Genomic DNA, 13,559 nt, shown 5'->3' with positions numbered 1-13,559 from the left:
AGTATATCAAATGCAGTGTGACAGAAATACAAGGATGTCCTAATGCATCATGTCAGATATTGCAGCATGTAAGTCAGGATGCTATTGTTAGGGATGCACAATGTTATGAAAAGTAGTATATTCCAAATTTTATGCATACTGCATGCAACACTATGTACTTTTCCTAGGATGGTGAAGGTATGACCCGCCCTAAAGTGCCTCTGATTGGCTTACCCTGGTATTCCTACTCTAACCCTATCAGTCTCACTCCTCATACGCAAACCTAACCATCCCGTCCAGCAAAGACAATGAGAACTAGCCAATCAGAGTCACAGAAGCATGGGTCATCATGACATAGCATGGCATCCTTAGCAGTCCTAACAAAGGGAGTCTGGAGAAGCTTGGACTTCTGTTTTTTTGCTCAGTGACACTTGATACTTGAACCCGACTTCTCCAGTTTAACAACGGCGACTGTAATCATAACAGATATATACAGTGGCTAGAGAGTGGACTATACTGAGAGGATGGGAAGCAAAATACCTTGAATGCCAGTAAAATCCTTAAAAATATTAAACATATAAGACACCGAAAAAGGCTCTGCGTCCAGAAGTGATGTTTCCCATCTGGAAAGAGCTTCAATTTGACTTTTTGACCGGTGTTGGTCAGCTGTCGATCAGCAGGACATACCTACAAAATATGATAATCCGTCATTAACCACTATGTTCCTGCAGCTGGACCTCTCGCCCACTCATCTCCTGAGATGTCAGCCGTCTTAATATCTTGACTGCTGGTCTCCCATGTTTAATAAGTATCAGCAAGGATTATGATAATTTTGGCCTATAGAGGAGGCATGTATTGCCTTACATCAGCATTTGCATAATTGTGGTGAGCTGTGCGCTGAAGTGGTTAGCCAGTATTGGTAAATGTCATTAAATCTTTACTTTTTACAGGAGACAAAGATGCGGAGTGTAGATGTGCTTGAGTGTAAATTATATTATTGCTGGGTTGATTCAGTGGAGTAGACAGGCAGAAAAGTGGAATATGAAATGGAAAGCAAGGGAGTCAGATGGAAACGTATGTTGAATCCTCACACTGCCGATTTTAAAGTCGTAAAGCAGACTCACTCAGTGAAATAGATAAAGATGGGAGTAACTTTCTTTTATCTAAATAAGTATAAATGTGGTTACAGCAGGTTTAGGTGAAACCATGCATGCTGGCGCGCATTACTAATTGATGATGTGTCCTTTTAGCTGTTCATAGAGTACGAGCGTGGCTCCTTCTCTCTGAAGCTGCTCTCTACAGACGAGGTCAATGAGGTGGTTGCTCACGTAGGAAACTGTCTGCTGAGGATATGTCCCGGTCTACCACCTAGGTGAGTTCCGCGCGCCCGTGTGTTCGTGTGCGTGTGCGTGTGTGTGTGTGTGTGACTTCTGTGGTTTTTCATGGATTTATTTAAAGGGTCCAACTTTTTTTTTTTTTTTAGGTTTTATATCATTCTGTAGCTGCCTGATATGTCCAAATCATTAAACATTCACATTTTAGTCAAAGTACAAATGTTTTACCATCAAAATGCTGTGTTCCCATGTGACCCGACCTAGGTTTCTTTATGATGACGTTGCTCCATATCAGTACAGTATAGTAACTCAAATGGCAGTCAGCACACTGCTTGGAGAAGCAGGCAGGAGTACAGAAATGGAAGGTAAATAATATGCAGCAGCTTAACATATTTTATACACCTAAATAAATCATTATCAGTTTAAGGGCACGCTATATTTAGAATATTTCCCCTGCTTTACCATGCTGTCAAACATCCCTTTAAGACGGGGAACTCAAGCCGTATTATCAAACCTAACTGGACTGATTCAATCACCTAAATTGCCTTAGCAGGGTTGATTAGTTGGATCAGGTGAGTTCTTGCTTGGTTGGAATGAAAACCTGCAGCCACAGCGGCCCTTTACTGCATCAGTTTGACACCCCTGCGTATTATTTCTCTCTTCAAAGCCACCAGACTCCATTGACAAAAACAGTCATTTCCCCTAGCACAGCACAGGAGTTGCTGGTCTAATGTGGCCTAGCATAGTACTGTTACATTGCTTTGCTTCTGTGCCGTTGTTTCCAATTTAAGCACAGCTAGTGCTGACTCAGCTTGTACCATTATTTATTACTTGTTACTTATTTATTAGCTTACTATGGTAACCTGCGTCGCTGCCTTTTGCTGACGGCTAAATGGGCGTTTTATTCGAAACCCCGGAAAAATTTGAATCACTATTAAAAGCAAAGATGTAGTTAATCTCACAGTATTTCAATCATCAATTTCTGTGCATTTTGCATTTACATTGCATTTGATTTTGCGTTTTATACAGTAAGTATTTACTGAATAGTTTTTTTAAACTTGATCCTGATCTCTAAAAGTGGCTGTGGATGAGTCAAAGCTACTGTCTTTTATGTCCAGAAAAAAAAAAATGCCTCCATTGTGATGCGGATGTGAATCTCATTTAATAGGGTTTGTTGAGGAACAGGAAGCATTTATATAAATGCAGAAATGATCACTGATGTAAAACAATAAATGTTTCTAACCTTGTCTCGTGAACAGTCTTTGACTTGACAGAGAGGCTGATGTTTGTACTTCCGAGCTGCAGTCGGTTTAATACTGAACTGCTTTGTTTTTTTATTGTTTTACATAACTTTAGTTAGATCTAGTTACTATTGAAGTATTCAGCATCGTCCTGCTTTCAAAATGTCCACTGATAAGTAAGGCAGTGAGAAAGAAGCCTGGAGCTGCTTCTTTTATAATCTTTTAAAGGGATTATAGGCACTTAAATATTTTACCAGCTACAATATTTGTAGATATGTAGAAATGGCATGACTAAATTATGTTTTAAGCTGTCTTCTCTCCTCAGTAAAGTGATGAAGAAGCTCTGCATGGAGCCTCCAGACAGGCTGACCTCTCTGCAGACTCTGTGGGAGACCAACAAGCTTGCTGAGCCAGGACCCTGCGGTAGGAATCTCTGACCCTGCAGTAATTATTACTGCATGCTTCTTCAATCCATAGCTTAAATGATGTATGATGTGTGGTGCAGTCAGTTGTAAAGTGAGTTAACCTCAACAGTATAGTAGTTGTACATGGTGGATTAAAACAATTGCCCTTTGTGATGAAACTGATGAAAAATGCAAATTTTTCTGTCCTTCATATTTTTTTGTTGTCTCTCTTCTTCCCTCTAGGTGGGTTTTCTCAGATGTACAGATGTGTTTGTGACTGGTTGGGGCTACCTTACAAAGAAGAGGTGCAGTGGGTCAGTATTGTTTACATTATTTTGGGCTTCAGTGCTGTCGGCTGGGGGGCATTGAAATGCATAAAGCCCTTTTGATAAATAGAACAGCCACAACAGTATATGATTATACTACCAGTTCCCCTCATATCGTTTTCTTACTATCTTTTTCATGCTTGCTCCGAAAGTTTCCAAATGAAATATGTTTCATCTGCTCTGTGCATTTGATGAGTTATATAGATTTATATAAAAATTAACAAGAAATTTGCTAGCAGATGTGTCTTTTTGATAACAGATATGTATGTATGTATGTATATATGTTAACACTTGCTTTGGTTAATTGTCTCCTTTCAAGGATGTGGACACCATCTATTTGACACAAGACACCAGAGAACTCAACCTGCAGGACTTCAGCCATCTGGAGAACAGGTGAGCATCGGTACAGGAAATAGATAAAATAAAACCAAAGAACACCAACAAAATGTGAAAACAGAGGCAGACAGATGAGGCCATATGGCTGAAAACATTAGTTGGGATATGAGAAATCATAATATATCATCATAAATCATATATTGCCAGTGTGACATGATTTAGTTTTAATGTAACATTTTCACCACTAAATTAAGGTAATGAAGAGCTTCATAGCGTCACAGGTCTGACCTTTTCTTCCCCCCGTCTGCTCCTCCACAGGGATCTGGTGGCCATCATAGCAGTCCTGGAGTTTAACCAGTGGTTCACCAAGCTCTCCACCAAGGACTATAAACTGGTTAGTACCTCTTTGTCAAACATTTACTTGCTAATCATTTCTGCTCAATTTGTATTGCAGTACATTGTTATAAACATCATCATAGTGTTAAATAATCCAGATATAATACCATTTTAGGCTTGATTAGTGAGGAGACTCACAATAGATGATGTGTCTCTCCCTGTCTCCCCGTCCCTCAGTTTGTTCTCTATTCCTCTCACGTTTTTAAAGGTCCTGCTTCTCACTTCCTTACTGCACTAGTGTACTGGTCTGCTTTGTTGGTTAGTGCATTTATTCTGTAGGCTATCACAGACACAAACTGATTGGCGCAAAAACATGGAGAATAACTGTGTAAACAATACAAAAGCTATTATAGAAGCTCTGTGAGGCTCCTCGGACATCGCAGCACTTTTTTAAGCATGCTAACAAGCTCACAAAGTCAATGGGAGTAATACCATGTTCTCAGAGCCCCCATTATAAGAAGTTGGTGTAGGCTATCTTTGTTGTTGAACATCAGAAAGAAGATAAATGGATGTTTCAAATGCAGTTTAAATGGAAATCTGTTCAGCCTTACATTGTCTGAAGTTTCTCTTTCACGCATGTAGCACACAACCAGAGATTGTCCGTGTCAGGTGCGTTCTCACTTACTGGAGATATTCTGTTTGGTTTAGGCGAGGGGTGGCGCCTGGGGAGAGCATGCAGGAGACAGTACATGACGCGGATTACACCACTGTCACATAGCCGGTTTGTAATTTGGTCATAAACAACCGAGCCTATTGCCGTTCCTGGAATTTGTCTGATGATTTTGGCATCAGCCCTTCCGGCAGAAGTTCCTTGGACTTCTCTTCAGTTTACTTTTTCATCTTTGTGTAATTAACCTTTCTTCTTCACCCTCTGAGGTTTGTTTTCTTCTGGTTTTATGATAGAAACGTCATCAATACACCCACCCGCTCGGAATCACTGTGAATTCTTTGCACAATGAGCTTCTCTATTCACACATGAGCTCAATCGGACATTACACAGACTTTGAACCGGGGGGCTGGCAGGGTAAAGTCTGTTTGATGTCCGGTCCAACTGATTCAGACATTTACATTCTCAAATACAGCTCTCTGGAGAAAGTCTAGATAATTTCAGGTTTTGCAGTTCATGTTTGAAAGTGGCTTATGTCTCTCATCTCTACCTTTGCCCAACTATGTATCTGCCTGTACAGAATTTTTCCCCTTTGTTTCCTCCATCTTCCCCTCCTGTCTGTTGACTGAGGATCAGTCCAATGTTCTCGTGTGATAAGACTCTTAATCCTAACCAGACAAAAGGGCTCAATGTCTCAGGCTGTTGCCCCCCTGCAGCACTCCATTACCAACTCCCCATCTCAGGGCTTCGCTCAGTCTCACCAATTACCACACGCAGCTTCCTCAGTCCAAACAATTATCTCACGCCTCTGTCACAGGACAATTCCTTTTGTATTAAATTTTCAAATCCAGCCCCTCACTTTACTATTTGCATATTTAGGCACAATTACTCACACAGGCACATGTGCACCAACGTGTGTCCCTTCAATTCCAGATTAGTGTGTATTACAATGGACCCTAAGACTTCCGTGTTGGGAAGGTTTCAGTGCATCTTTATTTAAATGTTTAACAGTTACTTGCTTGTGTTTTTTTTGGTATATAAACCATTTCTTGTGTTTTCGATAGGGGTTTATATTGTGATGCAAAGGGGCTGAATTTGTGTACTTATTTGGTTACTTTTTAATGCAACAGAAACTCCTTTGGGTGTTTTTAAGGATACTCCAGTCACATTGCTGTATCTGCGTGCATATTTATACATTGATAATGGAGAATCGAGGGGTGCACGGATGTGCTCTGGAGCGTGACTTTGAGTTGTTTTTTATCCTGTGCCAATGGAAACAGCAACAACTCAGAAAGAAGAATAAGAATGGGGCAGTGAGTGATGACAGCAAACACAGAAACATAAAGGCCAGTGGAGAGGTCAGTGGACAGAGTGAATGGGTGAGATGCCAGACGAATAAGGAAATTAGTCAGAAGGCATCAGGAAAGAGAGATCAGATTTAAAGAATGAAGCCGGAGCAGGAGAGAGACTAAAGAGGAACTTGACATTGTGGAAACTGGTCTTTACTTTTTGGCAGTAAGTCAGTTTATGTTCCTGCCAAATCTATTGGCGTGTAAAAGTTCAACTCAAAGGCATCGCTGAGCCTGAACTACTGTATCTGTGTGACTGCCTACAGTTGCACAGAGAAGTATCTAAAAGAAGTGAAGGAGATGTGAAACATTAAACCCACATGCCTCAAGTTTAAATTATAGTTTAACCGTCTCATTCAAACAGATAAGGAAAGTCTCAGTGTAGTGCACTTGATAATACAACACACACACACACAGCCGGCTATCACAGCAAGGGATTATGCTGCTCATCCTCAGTTCAATCAGACTTTGGTTGTTTGCTTCAGTTTGTTTAGTGGTCTAATCAAGATGCTGAGCTGAGAATGAGAAAGGAGGAGAAGAAGAGGAGAGGACAGCAGTGATAAGATGACTCTGCTCCTGATTACCTTATGACCGCGCAGCTTGTCTGTGTACTTCAGTACTTGATATATTTCAGCAGGACGTGGGGTCAGAACGGCACAGCATGACAAGGCTCTTATTTAACTGGTGGCAAATGGTGCAGTGCACATGCTGACAGTGTCACTGTGCTGTTTTATTGTGAAAATACAGGCTCTTTTGTGTGCCTCCTCTCTCTCTGCTATGCTATGACCATCTCCTCTCTCCCCTCTTTTTCTCCATTTCATCCCTCACTACCCTCATGTCTCCTTTTTCTGTATTATGTGTCATCTCTCGCTGCCCCCCATCATTCTTATTCCTCTTCTGTAATATTCACAGTTTCACAGAGTAAACACGTGAACAACAGTCCCTTTCTTCTGTCGTTCTCCCCTCTCCATTCTCTCCCCCTCACTGTAGATAACAGTGCGGGACAATGTCGCCAGTGTTTTGGCCACACTGAGGCTACTGGTTGAGAGAAGGCCCTTATTGCGTGAATGTCAATTAGTAAGAATAACAACCAAACAATGGTCCATAAAGTTCTGTTTTTGTGATGGAAAATGTTTGTGTTGTGAATGATGATATGAATGTACTGCAGTAAGGCAGACAGGATGTTTGTTTGTCTACATGTTTTAATAAGATGGCGCAGCACGCAGTGAACTGGGTCAGTGAACATCTAGGCAGGGCACAGACGTCCAACTGCTGAATTTTTAATTACATATAAATAAGAGTGCCTTCGCTCCCTTGACTCTCTATCCTGTGATGTCGAGACCACAGAAGCGAAACTTTTCTCCCTCTGAAGTGTCTAAACTCTGCCGTCCCCAGTCTCTCCTTGTCACACGTAAATGGTCTTAAGAAATAGAATTCACTTTGGTGCTGTTTTTTTTACATTCTACAGTGCAGTTTTAATGAGCATGAATGAACACATTTCCAGAGACGTTTTGCTGCATTTTACACAAGAACACAAGAACAGAATTATTCCTCTGACCTTGAATGTTTCATTCCAAGTGTCTTCTTCATTCTTTTGATTTACGGATCAGTGAGATAAGATCTACTGAGCTGCTGTGAGCATGAGATTCAAAATATGTACAATTATATTTCCCACTTTTCACAGTTTTTTTCTGTCAAAAACAAAAGTGTGTGTGTGTGCGTGTGCGTGTGCGTGTGCGTGTGCGTGTGCGTGTGTGTCCTAAATGTGTGTTTTCAGTCTGCAGATGTGTGCGAGCAGATCTTTCGGGTAGTATCTCGCTCCAGTCGACTGGAAGAGTTGGTTCTGGACAACGCAGGACTCAAAACGTGAGATCATGCAAACCACTAAAGGGACACCTCACCAATTTTACATCTCAAGATCAATTAATAATTATCGCAGTGGATATAGTAAAATATTCTGAATTAAAGCAGTAATAACACGGCCTCCTAGCATGGCAAGAACAGGCTATTTATGTTGCCAAATCTTTTTAATAGGTTTCACACATACAGTACATTTTTCACACACACATAACTGACACACTTTTTCACACTCTACAGTGACTTTGCCCAGAAGCTAGCTGCTGCCTTGTCCCACAACCCCAGCTCGGGACTCGCCACCATTAATCTCGCCAACAACCCACTGGAGGACAGAGGTACAATCTCTGCTAATGTATAATCTAATATACTCTTCTCTTTGCTCTAAATAGCTCTGTTCTACATGTGAAAGGTAATTATTCTACCAAAGGGAGATATCTAACACATTAAACATTCAGATAACACTTGCCAACTTTTAAATGTGAAACATTCATGCCTTGTATCCTATATACACCACAGCCTGTAACAAGTATAAAGTATGCTCATGTTGCCAGTTTAGGTTCACTTGTAACAGTTCAGTGAGTGCAACAAGTTTAATATTTCATCACCTCTATCCTGGGGTTTACAATCTCTGGCTTATTTGTTCTCATGTGAAATTTACCAAGATGATGTGTTAAATGTGTTCTTATCTGTAAAACAATACCAAATTTTATTTTATTTTTGACATTTTGCCTTTATATGCTTTTATACGTTAGTCATTTTATTTGTTTGTATAGAATTAATCTGGTTTGTCTGTTCACTAGTCACAATGAGGAGAAACACTGCCCTTTCTCTGTTTCCTCTCCCCTCCTGCAGGTATCTCCTCTCTGGGTGCTCAGTTTGCCAAACTTCGTATGGGGCTCAAGCATTTAAACTTCTCCAAAACCTCATTATCACCTAAAGGTATGTGCTGTTTTTTTTGTATACAGTTCCTTAAACAGGTGGATGCGACAACAAACTGTCTTTCAAATGCCATGTTGGTGCTAATTCTAAATATGTGCAGCTCCCAAAAGACTTTGTTTCCTGAGAAAAATAAACTCTTTTTTTGTTTTGGTTTTAATCTTTTTTATTGTTGCTTGGTTTGGAAACCTAAAGCTGTCCAAAAAGAATAGATATGGGACTCTTTGTAAAATATCTAGTAAGATTTCAGGGAGTAGTCAGGCCAAGCATTTAGTATAATAGGCAGGTTACTTAGTGGGGTTCATGTCATATTGGACTGTCAGGACTATCCACTCCTAAAGGGGTTTAAGCTCTTGCCCTAGGGACGCCGCTTCAGGGCATCTGTTAGGAGGACTTAGAGATTCCCAAGTGATATTGATATGCTTAATAGCAAATAGCGCTCACTGCTTTCCTTGCTTACTTATGCTCTTGCACATTTTCACTCTTGAACATGTGTACTTGGTATGAATTTCCATTTCCCTGCTCAAGCTCTGTGATTTATTGTGCTGCTTTGTCCTTGATGTTGTCTTTTTTTAGTTTTTTTTTATGTGAACCCTGGCTGCAAAACAAATTTCCCTAGTGGGACAGTAAAGATAACATTGAACCTTGAACCTTGAACCCTCGAACCTTGGATGATCAATGAAAAATACAAAAATAATCCAAAGTAGTGTGTTTAATGAAACTCAAGCAGGTTTTAGTTAACATGCTCCCCTACGATCAGAATTAACATTCCACTAATTTGATCACACCTACCACTGGGATGCTAAAAACACTTAATTATTGCACTATTAACAATGTGAGTGAGAGAGGGAGAGAAAGAAAAAAAGCTTGTGTGCGTGTGTGTGTGTGCACTCGTGCATGCGTGCGTGCGTGTGCGTGTGTGTGTGTGTGTGTGGAGATAATCAGTAAACAGTGCTAGTTTTCATTTGCATAAATGCTGCTTACTGGACCACTTTTCTTTAGTCAGTAGAGCTATAAAGTCTGGGCATGATGGAAAAATCCTCCTGCAGTAATGACCTTTAATGAAATACTATGAAGGGGCTGATTGCTTTCTGCACAAAACTGCTGGGGATTTGTAGCCATTCTTGTCAGAATTTCTAGATTAAATGTAGCCGCTGTCAACAGTCTCATGCCGGTAAAATTTCTTCTTAGTTCACACCCAAAGTAAATGCGCCAGGCACCGTCTTTAGGGACTCTCTGTAAACATGCTCTGCTCTCAGGCAATCAATAAAGAGCTATCATATTTCACAGTGTCAGTTAGGGAGAGGGCTGTGCTGCTTAAACTGAGCTCTGCTCATCTCGCTCAAGGCTCAATTCATAATCTGAACCCCAGAAGACCCCAACGCTCAGAGCAGAAGTAGAGGATTGAGGATTTCATTATTTTAGCACTGATATTGTTCAGCAAAGCTGAAGCAGATCCATGAGCTCATCTGTATAATTTTAATTCCACTTGAATGTAACTTAAATATGTTGAAACGTCTGCGTCCATTGCAAAAATCTTGAATTTTGTCTCGTATTTCTCTCATTTCTTTTTCCTTTATCACATCACTTCTCAGCTGTCTCTGTTAAGTTAGTCGCTTGACAGTCACGCCTTGATTTGCTGCTAGTTCAGCGTGACAGCCATGTGATAGAGGTGACACGGATCAGTGGTTGTACGAACATAATGCCGATATTATGCACACACTTTGCAGTACAGCAGTGAATGCTAAGATGTGCATACACTCATATTTAAATACTTCCCATCATTTACATGAGCTATGTTTGTTAGATCATTTTTAATCACAGAATTTGAATCCATTCATTTTGACGTATTTTCTTGTGGCATATAAATATAATAATAAGAGTTCCTCATCGTCACCATTGTGTGACACTGACGTGTGTTACATGTACACAACTATGAGTAGAGATGCTCTCTTCACTTTACACGTGTGTGGAGGTGTGAGGGTTGTGATAATTGTGTGTGTGTGTGTGTGTGTGTGTGTGTGTGTGTGTGTGTGTGTGTGTGTGTGTGTGTGTGTGTGTGTGTGTGTGTGTGTGTGTGTGTGTGTGTGTGTGTGTGTGTGTGTGTGTGTGTGTGTGTGTGTGTGTGTGTGTGTGTGTGTGTGTGTGTGTGTGTGTGTGTGTGTGTGTGTGTGTGTGTGTGTGTGTGTGTGTGTGTGTGTGTGTGTGTGTGTGTGTGTGTGTGTGTGTGTGTGGTTCAGGGGTGAACAGCCTTTGCCAGTCACTGAGTGCCAACCCATCCATCCCCAGCAGCCTGGTCCATCTGGACCTCTCAGGGAATGTCCTCAGAGACGACATGCAGGTACAAACACACAATGTCTAATCCATCTTAGAGCCAGTGTCAATAACAGAGCTGGCCTTCCCGATCAGTCTTTCAAGTCTCTTCCTCTCAGCCGCAGAGAGAATGCTCCCCCAGCAGACGACTCCATGAAAAATGGCTGATGCCACCACAGTGTCATAAAAGGTCTTCAGGAATGCCCCCTGCACCCCAAAAGACCTCATCTAGAATACTTTGACGTTTTGGGATATACGCTTATTCATTAGAAGAGTGGTACCGCTTTTATGTCTATGCATTTACTGATATATGAAGCTAGCGCCAGAAGCTGGTTAGCTTAGAACAAGGACTAAAAACAGCATCTAAAGTTCACTCATTTCCCCTTACCTGTGCCAGTATGAAAGAACACACCTTTTATTGAAGTTGACAAAAGCTAGATGAGGCCTTGTCGTCTCCTTTGAAACAACTTGTCATGTTTTGCTTTACATTCAGCATCTCTACCACTTCCTGGGTCAACCCAACAGCCTGGCAACCCTTGACCTCTCCAACACCGACTGCTCACTGGACCAGGTGAGTCAGGATATCCTGCCTTTAAACACATCATCACATGTATACTAATGGATAACACATATTTAACAAAACCTCATTCAGAAAATGACTTTCTGTAAACAAACAGTCGTCCCTCATTATGCTGCAGTGTGAGATGAAGTGGCAGACATTAATATCTGTGTTGCAGTAAATGTAATTCACTTGAACACAAAGTTGCGGCTTGTGAAGTGATCTGAATACCGTATGTGATGTATTGATGTGGGTCTGAGAGCCAAATACAGCATATTGATTAGTCTGAGATGTAGCCAGCTGTCGGCCTGTCACTGAACATATTGATTAACCTCTAAATCATATTCAGTCTCTCTCACGTACAGCCGGACAAAAATACACGGACACACTTCTAAACACTCACACCACAGACGCAATGCTCTCCGCTTCTCTTTTTTTCAAAGTCATACACACAAAATGGCAAGAAGAGTGAGGGTTAGAAGGTGCAACTTTTCAAAACTCATTGATTATTAAAACGCTTTACCAAATAAAATACATAAATAATTGATAATAATCCTTCACAGTTTATACAGCTCATTACGGTGATGTATTCTGTGTTTCCAGGTTTGCTCGGCTCTGCTGCGGGGTTCGGTCCAACACCTCTCTGTTCTTAACGTTTCAAAGAGTGTGTTCCCTCACAGGTAAGGAGCCATCTGAGTGATACTAACAGTTACCTGACAAAAAGGAAAGGACATTATTTAAAATGTTGAGATGGCATACATAGTTTTCCACAACTGCCACCTGCTTCTTTTTATAAAATAAGGGCCCTTAATGCAATATCGATAAGTTGCATCCCAAACTTTTTTAAATATGAAACTCAGTCAGGGGGCTCCTGTACATTGTTTTCCAATACGTGCTCCCTGGAAAATGCCTTTAGCCCATAACCTGTTCTATAAAACAGTGGTTACTGGACCCTCAGACATGTTATGTTGTCATAAACTGGAGTAGTGGTCATTGTTTTACTATTTGTCTTATATGCTTTTATCTATGCTTATGGATCTGTGCTGAGGCTAGGCCACTTGGCCAAAATCTTCTGTCCCGATACAGATCATCAGCGATTATATTACAATGTGGCAAGTTTTCTGCTTATTCAATGTATGTCTATATGAAATAACCACATGGTTATTTTTTATACTCCTGTGTGAATTAAAAACTTGATAAACAAAGTATTGTTTTATCGAAATTTAGTGCAAATGAACATAACGTGGAAGGATCAGAACGAAAAGCGTTAAGTTGTTAATGTTTTCCCCAATACAATGTTTCAAAGTGATACGGTTTCCACATTTGATAGTATCAAAAGTACGAAAGCTATGTAAAAAAAAAATACTATCAAATTTTCAACCCAAAGCTAAACAGATGAAACAACGGACAAGAAAATCATGTCGGTGTGTGGTCAGTGACTTTTCTGAAAAGGACTTTTCTTTCTTTTCTGGTATCAAAAGAGGATCGTTTTTTATACTAGTTTTGTATTGAAAATCGTGACAACCTTAGTGCAAATTAGGTAAATATTAGCATCACCTGGTTTCAACATTGCAGTAGAAACAATTTTTATAATAGGGATTTTCGTTTTGTCTATAAATAATGTCATATCACCCAGCCCTAGTCTTTACATACATACATACATACTTACATACATTTACATGATGGACTCAGGTGTTCATGTTAATTACCATGCATTGTCCCTTGTTAAATAAACTAAACATAAACCCCACTGAGGCTTCTCTGCGGTTCTCCTTCCAGTCGTAATATAGTACCGTCTACATCAAAGAGTCTTTTTACCCTAAAAGGCGGAGTTGACCTGAAATGACAGACTTTCCTTTTAGCCCAACAGTCTGTGTACATGTTGGTGTGTGACACCTGCTGGTGACAGAGTGCCATTACAG

General features: G+C 40.5%; 1 protein-coding gene across 1 annotated transcript in view; it reads left to right on the top strand.

Annotated features, from left to right (window-relative positions):
• The window catches only part of LOC310950922 (F-actin-uncapping protein LRRC16A-like), a gene marked incomplete at its 3' end in the record, with an annotated part of 73,184 nt that overhangs the window by 35,047 nt on the left and 24,578 nt on the right, over window positions 1–13,559 (top strand). Inside the window, exons 5-15 of the mRNA XM_083918953.1 lie at window positions 1,230–1,351; window positions 2,880–2,977; window positions 3,202–3,272; window positions 3,604–3,677; window positions 3,939–4,014; window positions 7,750–7,838; window positions 8,070–8,164; window positions 8,682–8,768; window positions 11,006–11,106; window positions 11,572–11,649; window positions 12,241–12,317. Of these exons, the coding sequence (XP_083775079.1) occupies window positions 1,230–1,351; window positions 2,880–2,977; window positions 3,202–3,272; window positions 3,604–3,677; window positions 3,939–4,014; window positions 7,750–7,838; window positions 8,070–8,164; window positions 8,682–8,768; window positions 11,006–11,106; window positions 11,572–11,649; window positions 12,241–12,317 (968 nt within the window). The remainder of the gene's footprint in view (window positions 1–1,229; window positions 1,352–2,879; window positions 2,978–3,201; window positions 3,273–3,603; window positions 3,678–3,938; window positions 4,015–7,749; window positions 7,839–8,069; window positions 8,165–8,681; window positions 8,769–11,005; window positions 11,107–11,571; window positions 11,650–12,240; window positions 12,318–13,559) is intronic.

This window comes from Echiichthys vipera (assembly GCF_963691815.1).
Source record: "Echiichthys vipera genome assembly, chromosome: 8".
NCBI classification, from domain to species: Eukaryota; Metazoa; Chordata; class Actinopteri; order Perciformes; family Trachinidae; genus Echiichthys; species Echiichthys vipera.
The sequence above is the reverse complement of the archived record's forward strand: the minus strand, read 5'-3'. Positions and strand labels throughout refer to the sequence as shown.